The sequence below is a fragment of the Eriocheir sinensis genome, chromosome 36 (genome assembly GCF_024679095.1).
Source record: "Eriocheir sinensis breed Jianghai 21 chromosome 36, ASM2467909v1, whole genome shotgun sequence".
Taxonomy (NCBI): domain Eukaryota; kingdom Metazoa; phylum Arthropoda; class Malacostraca; order Decapoda; family Varunidae; genus Eriocheir; species Eriocheir sinensis.
In genome coordinates this window covers 894,622-909,887 of record NC_066544.1, presented here as the reverse complement: position 1 = coordinate 909,887, position 15,266 = coordinate 894,622, and the positions used below count along the sequence as shown (strand labels likewise).

At 41.1% G+C, this 15,266-nt stretch overlaps 1 protein-coding gene across 7 annotated transcripts; it reads right to left on the bottom strand.

Moving 5' to 3' along the window:
- Positions 1 to 628: 628 nt before the first annotated feature.
- On the bottom strand, positions 629 to 8,893 carry LOC127007602 (spidroin-1-like). 7 transcript variants are annotated; one of them, XM_050878749.1, is made up of 3 exons: positions 8,737 to 8,893; positions 2,775 to 5,415; positions 629 to 2,690 (listed from the first exon to the last, which is right to left on the bottom strand). In XM_050878749.1, exons 1-3 carry the CDS (start codon positions 8,737 to 8,739, stop codon positions 1,456 to 1,458), a joined length of 3,879 nt encoding a protein of 1,292 aa, XP_050734706.1. In that variant the 5' UTR covers positions 8,740 to 8,893; the 3' UTR covers positions 629 to 1,455. The 7 variants fall into 7 exon arrangements, with proteins under 7 accessions (XP_050734706.1, XP_050734704.1, XP_050734707.1 ...); XM_050878747.1 differs by having other exon boundaries at positions 629 to 2,789; positions 2,820 to 5,415; XM_050878750.1 differs by having other exon boundaries at positions 629 to 2,789; positions 2,889 to 5,415.
- Positions 8,894 to 15,266: the final 6,373 nt, after the last annotated feature.

The window sequence follows — 15,266 nt, the reverse complement described above, 5'->3', positions numbered from 1 at the left end:
TGGAATAATAATGTTATAAGTAATAATAGTAATAACAATGACATTCTTCTTCTTCTTCTTATTATTACGATAATAATATATAATAATTTTCATCACTAATATAATAATACCACATCGTCAATAACAGTAATATTGATGATAATAGTAATTATAATAGTATTAATGATAATAAAAATAAAAATGCTAATAATAATAATAATAATAATAATAATAATAATAATAATAATAATAATAATAATAATAATAATAATAATAATAATAATAATAATAATAATAATAATAATAATATTGATGATATAATAACAATAATAATAATGATAATATAATAATAATAATAATAATAATAATAATAATAATAATAATAATAATAATAATAATAATAATAATAATAATAATAATAATGATAATAATAATAGTAATAACAATTATAAATAAAATAATATTGATAATAATAATAATAATAATAATAATAATAATAATAATAATAATAATAATAATAATAATAATAATAATAATAATAATAATAATAATAATAATAATAATAATAATAATAATAAAAATAATGTAACTATTATTAATATTATCATTACAATTATTATTATCATTATTGTTATTATTATTTTTAATGTTATCATTATTATTTATATTTTTACTATTATTATTTTTGTTACTATTATTTTTTTTTAGTATTATCACTATTGTTATTACATATTATATAGTTGTGTGCTTTTCTTCTTGTTTATAGTGTTGTTATCGCTGCTGTAGTATGCTAACTGAAAGTAAGGAGTTTCGTCTGAGCCCTCTCGTTCTTTTCTTCTTCTGTGGAGGCCGTGATCAAGGCTCTTGTACTGATGGGCACCTGAGGGAAATGATTCGGAAGAAGCCGGGTAATGTTTGGAACAGAGTTGGATATGGAGAGGTTGAAACAAAGAAAAATCGATTGTAAAGAGATAAAACTTAAGGATTTGAACTGTTTGTACAAAATTATATCACAAGAAAACTTTGCATGGTCTAGAACTCTAGGCCTAACACAAAACGAAGAGATAAATTCTAATAGAAAAAGATGCTTTTTTAATATTAGAATAAAAGGACGGAAATATGTTAGATTGTCATTTAATAGAAGAGGAAACTAGAGCTGATTGTACGTAATAAAATAAAATAAAATCTAAAGAGAGTGGCACAGGGATCAGAGTGAGATAAATACTCAAGTAAGGTAACAGGGGTTGTCACTAACTTCTTATTCTAGATACCGTTAGTTCACTGAGGGTCACGGAGCGGAGGGAGGGAAGGAGAGAGGGAGGGAGGTGCATAACCTTAATAGTAGAAAGAGACGGAGGGTGGATCACGGTGTCATATAGAGAGACGGAGGGAATGAGATTATAATGTGACAAGTGGAAGTCAGGTAACAGCTTCTCTTCTTTTTTCTTCTCTCCTCACATTATTTTTCTTTCTTCCTTATCTGCCCCTGCCGTATCCTGCCGGTACGACAATAGGTCTCCACCCAGATGATCCTCCGCTTGATCCTCCTCCATATCCTCCGCCACCTACTCCTCCTCCTCCTCCTCCTCCTCCTCCATGTATTCCACCACCAAATCCATTGTCACCGTTATATCCCCCACTGATGGACGGAGCGGAGTACACTGTTTTACCTATCACTCTCCTACTTCCTATTATTCTTCTTCCACCGAAGCCTAAACCTCCTCCACCAGAGTAAGTGGTGCTCAGAGAAAACCCTCCATCACTTACTTTTCTACTTCCTCCTCCACCTTTTCCTCCTCCTAATACCCTTCCCCCTCTATTACCAATCGAGGGTCCAGAGTAATCTGTATTTACAGGTGGAGGAGAATAGCCACCTCCAGTCAGCCCTCCACCCCCAGTTCCACCACCACCTGCAGATCCTTTACTGATTCCTCCACTAAATACTCCACCAACTCCACCCCCACCACCAATCTCTGGCGCAGAATAATCAGAACTAATATCTGGAGAAGAATATCCTCCACCGACTGATCCACCACCAATTGATCCTCCTCCAACCCCTATTCCTCCATCGATTCCACCTCCAATTCCTCCACCAAGTGATGGAGAGGAATAATCAGAACTTATGTCTGGAGGAGAATATCCTCCTCCGATTCCTCCACCAGTTCCTCCTCCGATTCCTCCACCAGTTCCTCCTCCGATTCCTCCACCAGTTCCTCCACCAATAGCTGGGGCAGAATAATCAGAACTTATATCTGGAGAGGAAAAAAGTCCACCACTACCACCTCCACCAATGCTCTTTCCTCCTCCAATGCGACCTCCACCAAATCCACCTCCGCCAAATCCACCTCCACCAAACCCATCTCCACCAAATCCACCTCCACCAAAGCCACCTCCACCAAATCCACCTCCACCAAATCCACCTCCACCAATGCCTTTACCACCTCCAGTTCGTCCTCCACTACCAAGTGATGGAGATAAATCGTCATCAATCAGCCCTCCATTTCCTAATCCACCGTTCCCAGTTCTTCCGCCACTACCTACAGATGGAGGAGAATATTCCCCACCAACTCCACCACCACCAAAATCACTTCCACCAAATCCTCCACCAATGCCCCCTCCACCATGTCCTCCACCAACTCCACCTCCACCAATCGCTGGCGCAGAATAATCAGAACTTATGCCTGGAGGAGAATATCCACCACCAATTCCACCTCCACTAATTCCACCTCCACCAAAAGATGGAGCAGCATAATCAGAACTTATGTCTGGAGGAGAATATCCACCACCAATTCCACCTCCACCAATTCCACCTCCACCAATTCCACTTCCACCAATTCCACCTCCACCAAGAGATGGAGCAGCATAATCAGAACTTATGTCTGGAGGAGAATATCCACCACCAACTCCACCTCCACCAATTCCACCTCCACCAATTCCACCTCCACCAATTCCACTTCCACCAATTCCACCTCCACCAAGAGATGGAGCAGCATAATCAGAACTTATGTCTGGAGGAGAATATCCACCACCAATTCCACCCCCACCAATTCCTCCACCTATTCCACCTCCACGAACGCCTCCACCAATTCCACCTCCACCGATAGATGGAGCACCATAATGATTACTTATGTCTGGAGGAGAATATCCACCACCAATTCCACCCCCACCAATTCCTCCACCAATTCCACCCCCACCAATTCCTCCACCAATTCCACCCCCACCAATTCCTCCACCTATTCCACCCCCACCAATTCCTCCACCAATTCCACCTCCACCGATAGATGGAGCAGAATAATCAGAACTTATATCTGGAGGAGAATATCCACCACCAATTCCACCCCCACCAATTCCTCCACCCATTCCACCCCCACCAATTCCTCCACCAATTCCACCCCCACCAATTCCTCCACCAATTCCACCCCCACCAATTCCTCCACCAATTCCACCACCACCAATTCCACCCCCACCAATTCCTCCACCAATTCCTCCACCAATTCCACCCCCACCAATTCCTCCACCAATTCCACCCCCACCAATTCCTCCACCTATTCCACCTCCACCAAAGCCTCCACCAGTTCCACTTCCACCAATTCCTCCACCACTTCCACCTCCACCACCTCCGCCAAGGGGTGGAGCAGAATAAACAGAAGTTATATCTGGAGGAGAATATCCACCTCCACCAATTCCTCCACCGATTCCTCCACCAATTCCACCTCCACCAATTCCTCCACCAATTCCACCTCCACCAATTCCACCTCCACCAATTCCTCCACCAATTTCACCACTTCCTCCAAGGGATGGAACAGAATAATCAGAACTTATATCTGGGGGAGAATATCCACTACCAATGCCACCTCCACCAATACCCCCTCCACTAATTCCTCCACCAATGCCACTTCCACCAATTCCACCACCACCAATTCCATCTCCCTGATGTCCTCCAATAATTCCACCTCCTCCAATTCCACCTCCACCAATTCCACCTCCACCAATTCCACCACCTCCTCCAAGGGATGGAGCAGAATAATCAGAACTTATCCCTGTAGGAGAATATCCACCACCAATTCCACCTCCACCAATTCCACCTCCACCAACTCCACCTCCACCACCTCCACCAATTCCACCTCCACCAACTCCACCTCCACCAATACCACCTCCACCAATTCCACCTCCACCAACTCCACCTCCACCAATACCACCTCCACCAATTCCACCTCCACCAATCGCTGGAGCAGAATAATCAGAACTAATGTCTGGAGAAGAATATCCACCACCAATTCCACCTCCACCAATTCCACCTCCACCATTTCCACCTCCACCAATGCCACCTCCACCAATTCCACCTCCACCAATCGCTGGAGCAGAATAATCAGAACTAATGTCTGGAGGAGAATATCCACCACCAATTCCACCTCCACCAATTCCACCTCCATCAATTCCACCTCCACCAATTCCACCATCAATTCCACCACCAATTCCACCTCCATCAATTCCACCTCCACCAATTCCACCACCAATTCCACCTCCACCAAGGGATGGAGCAGAATAATCAGAACTCATATCTGGAGAAGAATATCCACCACCAATTCCACCTCCACCAATTCCACCTCCACCAATTCCACCTCTACCAATTCCACCTCCACCAATTCCACCTCCACCAATTCCACCTCCACCAATACCACCTCCACCAATACCACCTCCACCAATCGCTGGAGCAGAATAATCAGAACTAATAACTGGAGGAGAATATCCACCACCAATTCCACCTCTACCAATGCCACCTCCACCAGTTCCACCTCCACCAATCGATGGAGCAGAATAATCAGAACCAATGTCTGGAGAAGAATATCCACCACCATTTCCACCCACAATTCCACCTCCGAATCCACCTCCTTTCCCAACGTTACCAGCTCCGATTCCACTACCTCCGCCACTGCCACCTATGAGACCACCGCCGATTCCACCTCCACCAAGTGATGGAGCAGAATAACCAGGGGAAACATCTGGAGGAGAATATCCACCACCAAGTGACCCTCCAACTACTCCTCTAAATCCTTTGCCAAATCCACCTCCTCCATCATCAAGTTCTATCTTCTGAGCCCTTAAAATGGTAATTTTTCTTCGACCTTTGCCTCCTCTTCCTCTTCTTGTTCCACTTCCACCAGATGAATAGGTAGATGGAGGAGAGTAGCTTCCACCAAATGATCCTCCACCACCTAGTCCTCCAAATCCTCCACTTCCAAAGCCTCCGACGTCGACGGATGGAAGTATGTAGTCATTGCTGATGGGTGGGGCAGGGAATCCTCCTCCTCCTCCTATTAATATTCCTTTTCCTCCACTTATACCGAAGCCTCCACCTCCACCTCCACCAGGGCCGTACGTGGCACAGGTGGAGGTGAGCAGCAGGGACAAATGGAGCCCTAACAGTGCTCCACCCTAGAACGAGAAGAACATTGGCATTATGAAAAAATCAGAATTTATACCACCTCCCAAATTATCTTATCACTTTACTTAACGTAGCCCAAAGACGGGGACATGGATTCGATGTGATGTGTGTGTGTGTGTGTGTGTGTGTGTGTGTGTGTGTGTGTTTATATATGTGTGTATGTGAAATTCACCTATTTGCATCCTCCTTAACAGAGCTACGAGTTCATGTATTCAATGTTTGAAGGCCTTGGCTTTTCACTTTGTGGTTGTTTCAGACCATCATCGCATGGTGCGGGACACAATCCCCACCTGATGACTGGCTTTCATTCACTGCTTGGGGAACACGGTCACAAGTGTAGAGACTGCCCATCCGTCTCCACTTCACATAAAAATCGTGAATACTAACCATTGCACCACTGAGCACCATAATACACACACATACACATGGAAGGAGGTATACACTTTCCTACAGACATCTGATACCCATTAATTACAAGGAAAATAGGGGCTCCTATAAAGGAAAATGTCCATCCGCCTTCCTCCGGCCGGAAATAACCCGTGACCTCTCGGTACTGAGTCCAGCTTACTAACCACTCACTACCTACCATTTGTGTGGGGGGGATATGTGTGCGTGGGGGGGATGAGTGTGGGAGGAGAGCGTGTGGGTGTATGTGTGTGAATGGGAGTGTGAATGTGAGTGTGTGTGTGTGTGTGTGTAATTCACCAGGGCCTGATCGCGAGTTGGACTCGTAATCGCCAGCAGGTACCCTCCCGACAAGAGCAAGTGCTCTTTATCGTCGATCTCTGGATCTGCCAGGACCTCACACACCACACACCCCATCCCCCTTGCTCAAGGGGGGACAGTAACCACTCCTAGTCAACGGAAAGAATCCGGCCTGAGCGGGCTCGAACATTGCCGTCTCGATTATAGAGAAAGCCTGACAGCTTGCTGGATTCTTTGCCGATGAGTCATCCAAGTAAGGCCGAGTGTGTCCCTCGCTATCCAACTAAAATTTTATTTTTTGTGTTTTAATGTTATGTTAAATATATTTTTTTTCTGTGAAAAATAAAGGTTTTCCAACTTCAATATCTTCTAAACATCATAAGACCTAAAATAGAGGAGAATAAATAAAATATTGTACAAGGAGAGAGATAAATATTCACATAAAAAAATATATAACTACATTAATAGTCGTAACTGAGTCGAGTCTTATTATTTTGATTTCTCACCCTTTTTAATATCTCTTTTGACATTCATAACGCTGTCGTTGCAATTACAATACTCAACAAGCCGATCCTCCATCCCTAAACTATTATAGGCAACTCAGTCACCTGCTTTTTTTTTTTATGTTTACGCCTATAGCGCCGGTAGGCTTTCTTAAGGGGCCTGGATGGTAGTCGGCCCCAGCCCGTCATGGCGCAGGCAAGTATTTATTGTGGCGCCATCTTCTCTGGCAACTACAAGTTACATAGAGGTATTATAGAGTGCACCACCGCTGAGTGTTGAATCTCAGTCTCACATTTCGAAGCCATATATTATTAACGTAAACTATTTCATTGCTATCATACAATTATATCTTCCTAAAAAATATGACGTTAAAATATACCATGCTAACACTGAGATCCATGTGGCCATTATATGAGTAAATAATTTGTCCCAGGAACGGAGATGATCTTCTTCATCTTCTTCTTCTTCTTCTTCTTTTGACCTGTAACGCTTTCTATCGCTTCTTAGGTCCTCCTTCTCAACACTTCTATACTTCACACCATGCACTTAGTTACTTCACAATGCACACTTATACACTTCACCCTGAACCTAGGTGTTTTTCTGTTCTTTTCTTTCCCTGACTTTGATTTTCTATGCCCTTTTGTTAGTTTCCACAGAGGGTTGTAGCAGCCCCCCTCACTCGTAATTGCCAGATACCAGGTGACTGAGTTGCCTAGTATCGGGATGGAGGATCGGCTTGTTGAATATAGCAATTGTAACGACAGCGTTATGAATGTCAAAAAGATATTTAGAAACGGTGACAAATCAACCTAATAAGAGTATTAAATTACGACTGTCAATGTATTTATATATATTTTTGTGTGTGTGAATATTTCTCCCTCTCCTTATACTATATCTTATTTATTTCCTCTTTTTTATGTCTAATTTGATAATGTTTATAAGATATTACTGTTGGAAAACCTTTATTTATCACAGAAAAAAAAAATTCACAGAGATATGCATTAAAACAAAACAAACAATAACATTTTATTGGAGAGCGCGGGACACTCAGCCTTACTTGGATAGCTCATAATTTGAGCTGTCAGGCAATGGCTCGAACCGCCGCCTTGTCAGACTGTGAAGCCTGGCAGCGCCGCGCTCTAACCAGTTGCGCCACGGAGTGTCTGTGTGTGTGTGTGTGTGTGTGTGTGTGTAATTCGAGTTGACTCGCTTTCGCCAGCAGATACCCTCACGACGTGACCAAGTGCTCATTAGTCGATCTCTGGGTACTGCCAGGACCTCACACACCACACACCCCATCCCTCTTGCTCAAGGGGGGACAGTAACCACTCCTAGTCAGCGGAAAGAATCCGGCATGAGCGGGGCTCGAACCGCCGTCTGTTTGCCCGTGAGGCCTTGCAGCGCGGCGCTCTAGCCGATTGAGCTACCGGAGCGGTAGCGGTAGTGGTAGCGGAGTGTGTGTGTGTGTGTGTGTGTGCACGAATTCTCTAATCACCAACACAGTCAGTCCTAAGGTAACGCCCAAGCACACACAGCACAGGTGAGGGATTTTGCTACATGTTTCTTGGTGATCCCTGAGCATATACATTGCTATGATTACAGAAAAATAAATACTGGCAATATAACTTGAAGAGTCTTGTTTTCTGTAATTCTCATGATAAATTGTAACACTGAATAAGATTTCGTATCATATTTATGAGCAATTCTATTTTTTACCGTGGGTAAAAATGTTGAAATCATTGAGAATTTTTTCCCTTTCAAAAGAATAAAAACTGAATGGTAAAATATGTCGCTATTTTCCTTTAATGGTAAAAAAAAAATCATTTATTATGAAAAATTGCAAATTTCCAAAGCACTTCAACATTTTCAGAAACAAAACGTTTTCCTTTTTATTTTAAGATTTCTCAAAAGATCTGATTTGTTATTGAGTAAGAAGAACGAATCCAGTTATTTCAAACTCGCTGCCGAAAATGTTAGCATTTTCTGTAACCGAAAAATACTAATAATCGCCCTCTTTTCACTTTCATTTCAAAATGTGGAGCATTTCAAACATATATATTGTTTCAATAAATTGAGAGGACACCACACGAACTGCCTCTTACCATGGTTTCTCCGCGACGTCCGGGTTCTGTCTGGCCTTCACGTCCTCTTACAGCCCCTTATATAACCCCGGTAAGAAAGCAGCAGCAGCAGCAGCGGTGGCAACAATGACTGGCAATCGCCTGCTCACTCTCCCTCTCGCTCAACCTGCCTCGGTCCGCCTCAGGTCGACTGTTCCCGGTCACTATCCCCCACATACCTGTCTCCTGCCTTCTCCTCCCTGAGTGCCTGCTTTATTCACTTTAATGCTGTCTCATACAGTTCTGAACTATTCACCCCTGACATTTGTGTTCCGTATTTACTGTTGCTCAGTCTATTCCATATTTTTCTTTTTCTTCTATCTTCCTCTTTTCTTTCTTTCTCCATTCATCTCCATCTTGTTTATTTATTTTCCTCCACCCATATCCTTCCATCCTCCCCTCCTTCATTCTTACTCTTGTGAACTTGGATCGTTAAACTTATATCCTCCTCCTCCTCCTCCTCCTCCTCCTCCTCCTCCTCCTCCATCACTTCTTATCAAAGTCATCTTCCTCCTTTTTTCTTGTAATTATCTTCATTTTCTTATGATATTACTTCAATAGACATTCAACTCGTACCTTCTAGAAAATGATTATATGAAAACACATGTTATAGTTATACACGTACTGATGATCTCGTAGATTTCTGGTTAGACAGTAAAAATTGGGGAAGAGTAAATAAAGAAGTAGCGGAAGTGACCGTAATGAAAACGACTGCAATGTGTAGCAATAGTAGTAGTAGTAGTAGTAGTAGTAGTAGTAGCAGTAGTAGTAGTAGTAATAGTCTTTATTTCATAGTATATGATATAATTATACATAGTTATGATATATAAACGTATTACATAAAAGTAGGAAGTAGGTAGGAAGACACCTACCAAAACGGGCGTAAGCTACTCCCGGTGAGGTGTAAACGAGAAGCGAGGTTAGTGCTGCGAGCCCACCTAAAACCCTTCCCGTGCCCACACTTTCCGTTTTCCTATTGTCTCATTAACACCAAAGAGTAGTTCAGCATGCTCTCCAAAGACATATTCTCTCACTTTGCACACCACACTACATACACGCTACACACACAACACTTCCTAAAAATTAATCAAAATTAAATATGGCTGATCATTGCAACGCCTCGGAGTCCATGTCTGGCGGAGGGGGGGACCACAAATGACCCCAGAGCGGACTTAACTTTCGGCTCTCGACCCAAGAGGTGTCTTGATACCTCCTCAAACTTTTTCTTTATTAACTTCTGCAACATTCGTGGTCTTCGTTCTAGTTTTCATTCTATGGAACATCATCTCTCCTTCTCTAAACCTCACCTTCTCTTCCTCATCGAAACAGATTTCTGAGGCTACTGACAGTAATCTCTACTCTGTTCCCTCCTATTATTTCTATCCTAAATTTCAATCCAAAGCTGGATGCTGTGTCTACGTATGCAACGACATCACTTACTCTCGTGCCCACGACTTTGACTCTTCTGAATTTTCCACCATTGTCATTCTATTACTAAATACATCTCTGCTGTTAATCTCTCACCTACGTCTACTAACTATGTTAAATTCTTTGACTATTTGAACTCTAAAGTCGAGCATATCTTGACTCACTCACTCTCCCTTCGCTTAGATTTCCATCTCAGGAGATTTCAATGTTCATCACCAGCTTTTTCTTCCATCCTGTTTCACTGACCACTCGACTTTCTACACTTGCTCACCACTATACTGTCCAAATCCTTTATGCAAGAGTTAACCAACATTTTCATTCTTTTATCCCTTCTGCTGGCAAACTCTGAAACAGCCTTCCTTTATCTGTATATCATCCTTGACCTCTTTCAAGAGAGGAGTGTCAAGACACCTTCTCCCGAAATTGACCTCTCTTTTGGCTTCTTACACTGTCTCGTTTTGCTGTAGTGCCTAGCGGGCTTTTTTGTTACTTTTTTTCTTAGAGTAAAGGAAACAGCTCAAGGGCAAAAAAAATAGCAATAATGATAAAAACGCACGCAAATCACTGCTCCATAAAAAGAAAAAGTTAAGAGGAGTGGCCAAAAAAGGGTCAATTTCGGGAGGAGAGATGTCCTGATACTGTCTTCTTGAAAGAGTTCAAGTCATAGGCAGGAGGTAATACAGACGAAGGAAGATTGTTCCAGAGTTTACCAGTGTGAGGGATGAAAGAGTGAAGATGCTGGTTAACTCTTGCATGAGGAATTTGGACAATATAGGGATGAGCTTGAGTAGAAAGTCGTGTGCAGCGGGGCCGCGGGAGGGGGAGAGGCATACAGTTAGCAAGTTCAGAGGAGTAGTCAGCATGAAAATATCGATAGAAGATAGAAAGATAGGCAACATGGCGGCGGAATTTAAGAGATAGGAGACTCAGTAAGAGGAGTTGATGAGACGAAGTGCCTTAGACTCAATTCTGTCCAAGAGAGCTATGTGTGTGGAGCCCCCCCCGACACGTGAGATGCCTACTCCATACGAGGGCTGACAAGGCCCTTGTATATGGATAGCAACTGTGCCGGAAAAAGAACTGGCGGAGACGATACAGAATGACCAACCTCGAGTTAGCTGATCTAGTGAGAGATGAGATGTGAAGTTTCCAGATAAGATTTTGAGTTAAGGATAGACCGAGGATATTTAGTGTAGAAGAAGGTGACAGCTGAGTGTTGTCGAAGAATAGGGGATAGGTGTTTGCAAGATTGTGTCAGGTTGATAGTGGAGAAATTGAGTTTTTGAGTAGTTAAAGGACACCGGGTTCCCTTTTCTCCAATCGGAAATGGTAGCAAGGTCTAAGTTTAAGCGTTCCGCAGCCTCCAGTCTGGAGTCTTGTAATTCCTGTTGGGAGGGTCTTCTGTTGAAAGAAGTTGAATAATGCAAAGTAGAGCCATCGGCGTAAGAGTGGATGGGACAGTTTGTTGTGGAAAGAAGATCATTGATGAATATCAGAGAGTGGGAGACAGGACAGAGCCCTGCAGGACACCACTGTTGTAGGGGAAGAACAGTGCCCGTCTACCACGGCACAGATAGAACGGCCAGAAAGGAAACTGGAGATAAAGGTGCAGAGAAAAGGATAGAATCCGTAGGAGGGTAGTTTAAAAAACAAAGAGTTCAGCCAGACTCTATCGAAAGCTCTGGATATGTCTAGCGCAACTGAGAAAGTTTCATCGAATCGGCTAAGAGAGGATGACCAAGAGTCAGTTAAGAAAGCAAGATCACCAGTAGAACGCCCCTTGCGGAACCCATACTGGCGATCAGATAGAAGGTCAGAAGTGGATAGATGCTTATGAATCTTTCGGTTAAGGGGGGGTTGTAAATGGGTTTTTTTTTTTTTTTTTGGCTTATAAAATTCTGTGAAAGTTCCTCTTTCTTTTAGTATATGAATGAATATCACGAAAAAATAATACAGTGGTATGCAACATGCAACGCAACGTCTTGCAATGAGCTTCCGCGCGGCGCCACTGGCCTGCAATCCATGTTTTCACCCATTTTTAATTTTAGGATTTTTTTCATGGTCTGTCATGGTACTCTTAGGTTCTTTCACACCAATAGTCAAGGAAATGGGAAATTTTAGCAGTGATTAATATATTTCCGTATTTATCTGTGAAAATTGATAAATATAATATTTTTTACATAAATCCAAGAAAACACTCTATGTATCCGACTCAAATGTCTCTTGAATTATATTTTATTGATTTTACACAGTAGAAGACTGGTTTTTACTTTGAAAAATGGTGAAAATCGAGTACAAGGATTTGTGACCCCGTAAAAAAGACGTAACTATGGGTAAACAACGAAGCCTGCGTACACATCCAATGCAATTAAGTTAACGAAACCATGTCTGCTTTTTTCTCCATATCCTGATGTATGTATCCTGTGGATTTCAAGTCCCTAGTTGGAATAGGTAAAATACAAAAAAATATTTGAACTTCATCGCTTGATATCTCAAAACTATGATTTTACACTTTTAAAAATATCTACTTCGTTACACTTCTTGTTATACACATATCTCCTATTGCAGCTTATGAAAGTATGTGTAAGAATAGGGTTTGCTATCGCAACTATTGTTTAAAGTTGATTTTAATTTTTGAAAAATATTTGTCATTTTTTTTATTATTTCATCGAACTTTAAAAATATGTTTTACCATTGTAGAAAATCTACCGATAGCAAACGTTAATCTCCCATCCTTTCTGATTAAAATGCTTCTTTAAAGAAAGAAATCGGCAAGTAAATAAGGGAGGAGATACGTTTAGAACATAAAGAATTTAACATAGGATTTGAAATTTTACAACCCCCCCCTTGAGGATCGATTCTAAAGCTTTAGAAAAACAGGAAAGGAAAGCTATAGGACGGTAGCTTGAGGGATTGGAACAGTCACCCTTGTTGCCCTTGGCTGAGTGGTAGCGTGCCGGCGTTGCGTTCGGGAGATCCAGAAGGGACGTCGGTTCGAATCCTGACCGGTACACAGCTGTGATTTTTCAGTCACCACCGAGTGGCCTAAGACTACCCACATGCTGCCCTGAAGACTACCTATCAACCCGGACTCTAGATAACCTCCCCAAGGAGAGGCTCAAAGATTAGCTCCGGGGGTCAGTATGAGCCAATGCAAGATGGCGCCACTATAAACACTCGCCTGCGCCACAAAGGGCTGGGCCGACCATCAGGACCCACCAGTGAGGAAGCCTAACGAAGCAATAGGCTGCGATGTAATAAATAAATAAATATATATATATATATATATATATATATATATATATATATATATATATATATATATATATATATATATATATATATATATATATATATATATATATATATATATATATATATATATACATATATATATATATATATATATATATATATATATATATATATATATATATATATATATATATATATATATATATATATATTTGGGGAGGCGGTGTTTGAATGGATAGCGTGACGGCGCCGCGTACAGGACGACGCGAGTTCAATCCCCGCCCGGTGCCACCAAGCTGGGATTTTTCAGCCGCCGCCGAGTGGCTTAAAACTACCCACATGCTGTCCAGAAGAGCACCTATCAACTCGGACTCTAGATTCTAGGATTAAAGATGAGCTCCGGGAGGGCAGCATGAGCCAATGCAAGATGGCGCCTTGGGCCGACCATCAGGATCCACCGGGAAGAAGCCTCCCGGCGCAATAGGCCATGACGGAAAAAAAAAAAAAAAATATATATATATATATATATATAGATATATATATATATATATATATATATATATATATGTATATATACTATACTGTCCAAATCCCTTATGCAAGAGTTAACCAACATCTTCACTCTTTCATCCCTCACGCTGGTAAACTCTGGAACAATCTTCCTTCATCTGTATTTCCTCCTGCCTACGACTTGAACTCTTTCAAGAGGAAAACACCAGGACAACTCTCCTCCCGAAATTGAGCTCTCTTTTGGCCGCTCCTCTCAACTAATTTTTTTATGGGAGCAGTCACGAGCGAGCTTTTTTCATTGCTGTGTTCTTTTGTTTTGCCCTTGAGCTGTTTCCTTTGCTGTAAGAAAAAGAATACACACACACACACACACACACACACACACACACACACACACACATATGTTCTTTTTCCATGACAACAAATAATCCTAAAAATTTCTGTGCACAGTTGAAATTGTCATGATTCAAGGGTACCTAGAGAGATTTAATTAAGTGCCACGATACGTACAGGGCATGCAACTGCCTTCATGGTTTTGCACCCAATGAACACGAAATCTTAAGATATCTAACTCTTCATGATAAATATTAATATTATACTCATTATAAAAGTATCTAAATATATGCTGCATAAAAAAGCCCTCCTTAATAACAGTTACTTATGCCTAACGAGAGGAGTAAGAAGTGATCTGAGTAACCTCTTACAATATGTGGCTTGGACAAATGCTGGACAATTGCTTAAGAAGCAGTTGGTGACATAGAGCCGCCGTGCTGTAAATGTTGGCAAACATTGAAACTTCACAAATTATTTTCAATACCTTAATAATAGCAGTCTCAAAAAAAATAAAAGATTTAGAATTAAAAGAGGAGTTATAGTTCCATAAAGGAAGTCCATATTCAGGTAAGCAATATGATTTAATTAAAAAGAAATAAAAATCTCTCTATCATCAGATTTAATATCTCTAAAAATGGCATTAAATGAAGCATAAAAATTACTAAGTCTAAAATCTATGTAATTAGTATTTCTGAGGTTAAAACAAATATAATGCCTAAAATTCTTAAAAACTTTAATACCTGTAGCACATCACCATTCAATGTTACGTATTGGCTCATCCATCCTATTACTGAATATTACCCATTTTGTTTTGACTGCATTGATTGTAATTAGTATGTGATCATCTAAACATGTAACAAGTTTATGATATAAAATCACCATTTTGGATCCTTCTTTTCTTGTTTTATATTCTTACATTTTATTTTATTTGCATCAACTTGTATTAAAACAACTCTTTTATCACTTATTAATTACTCCATAAATGA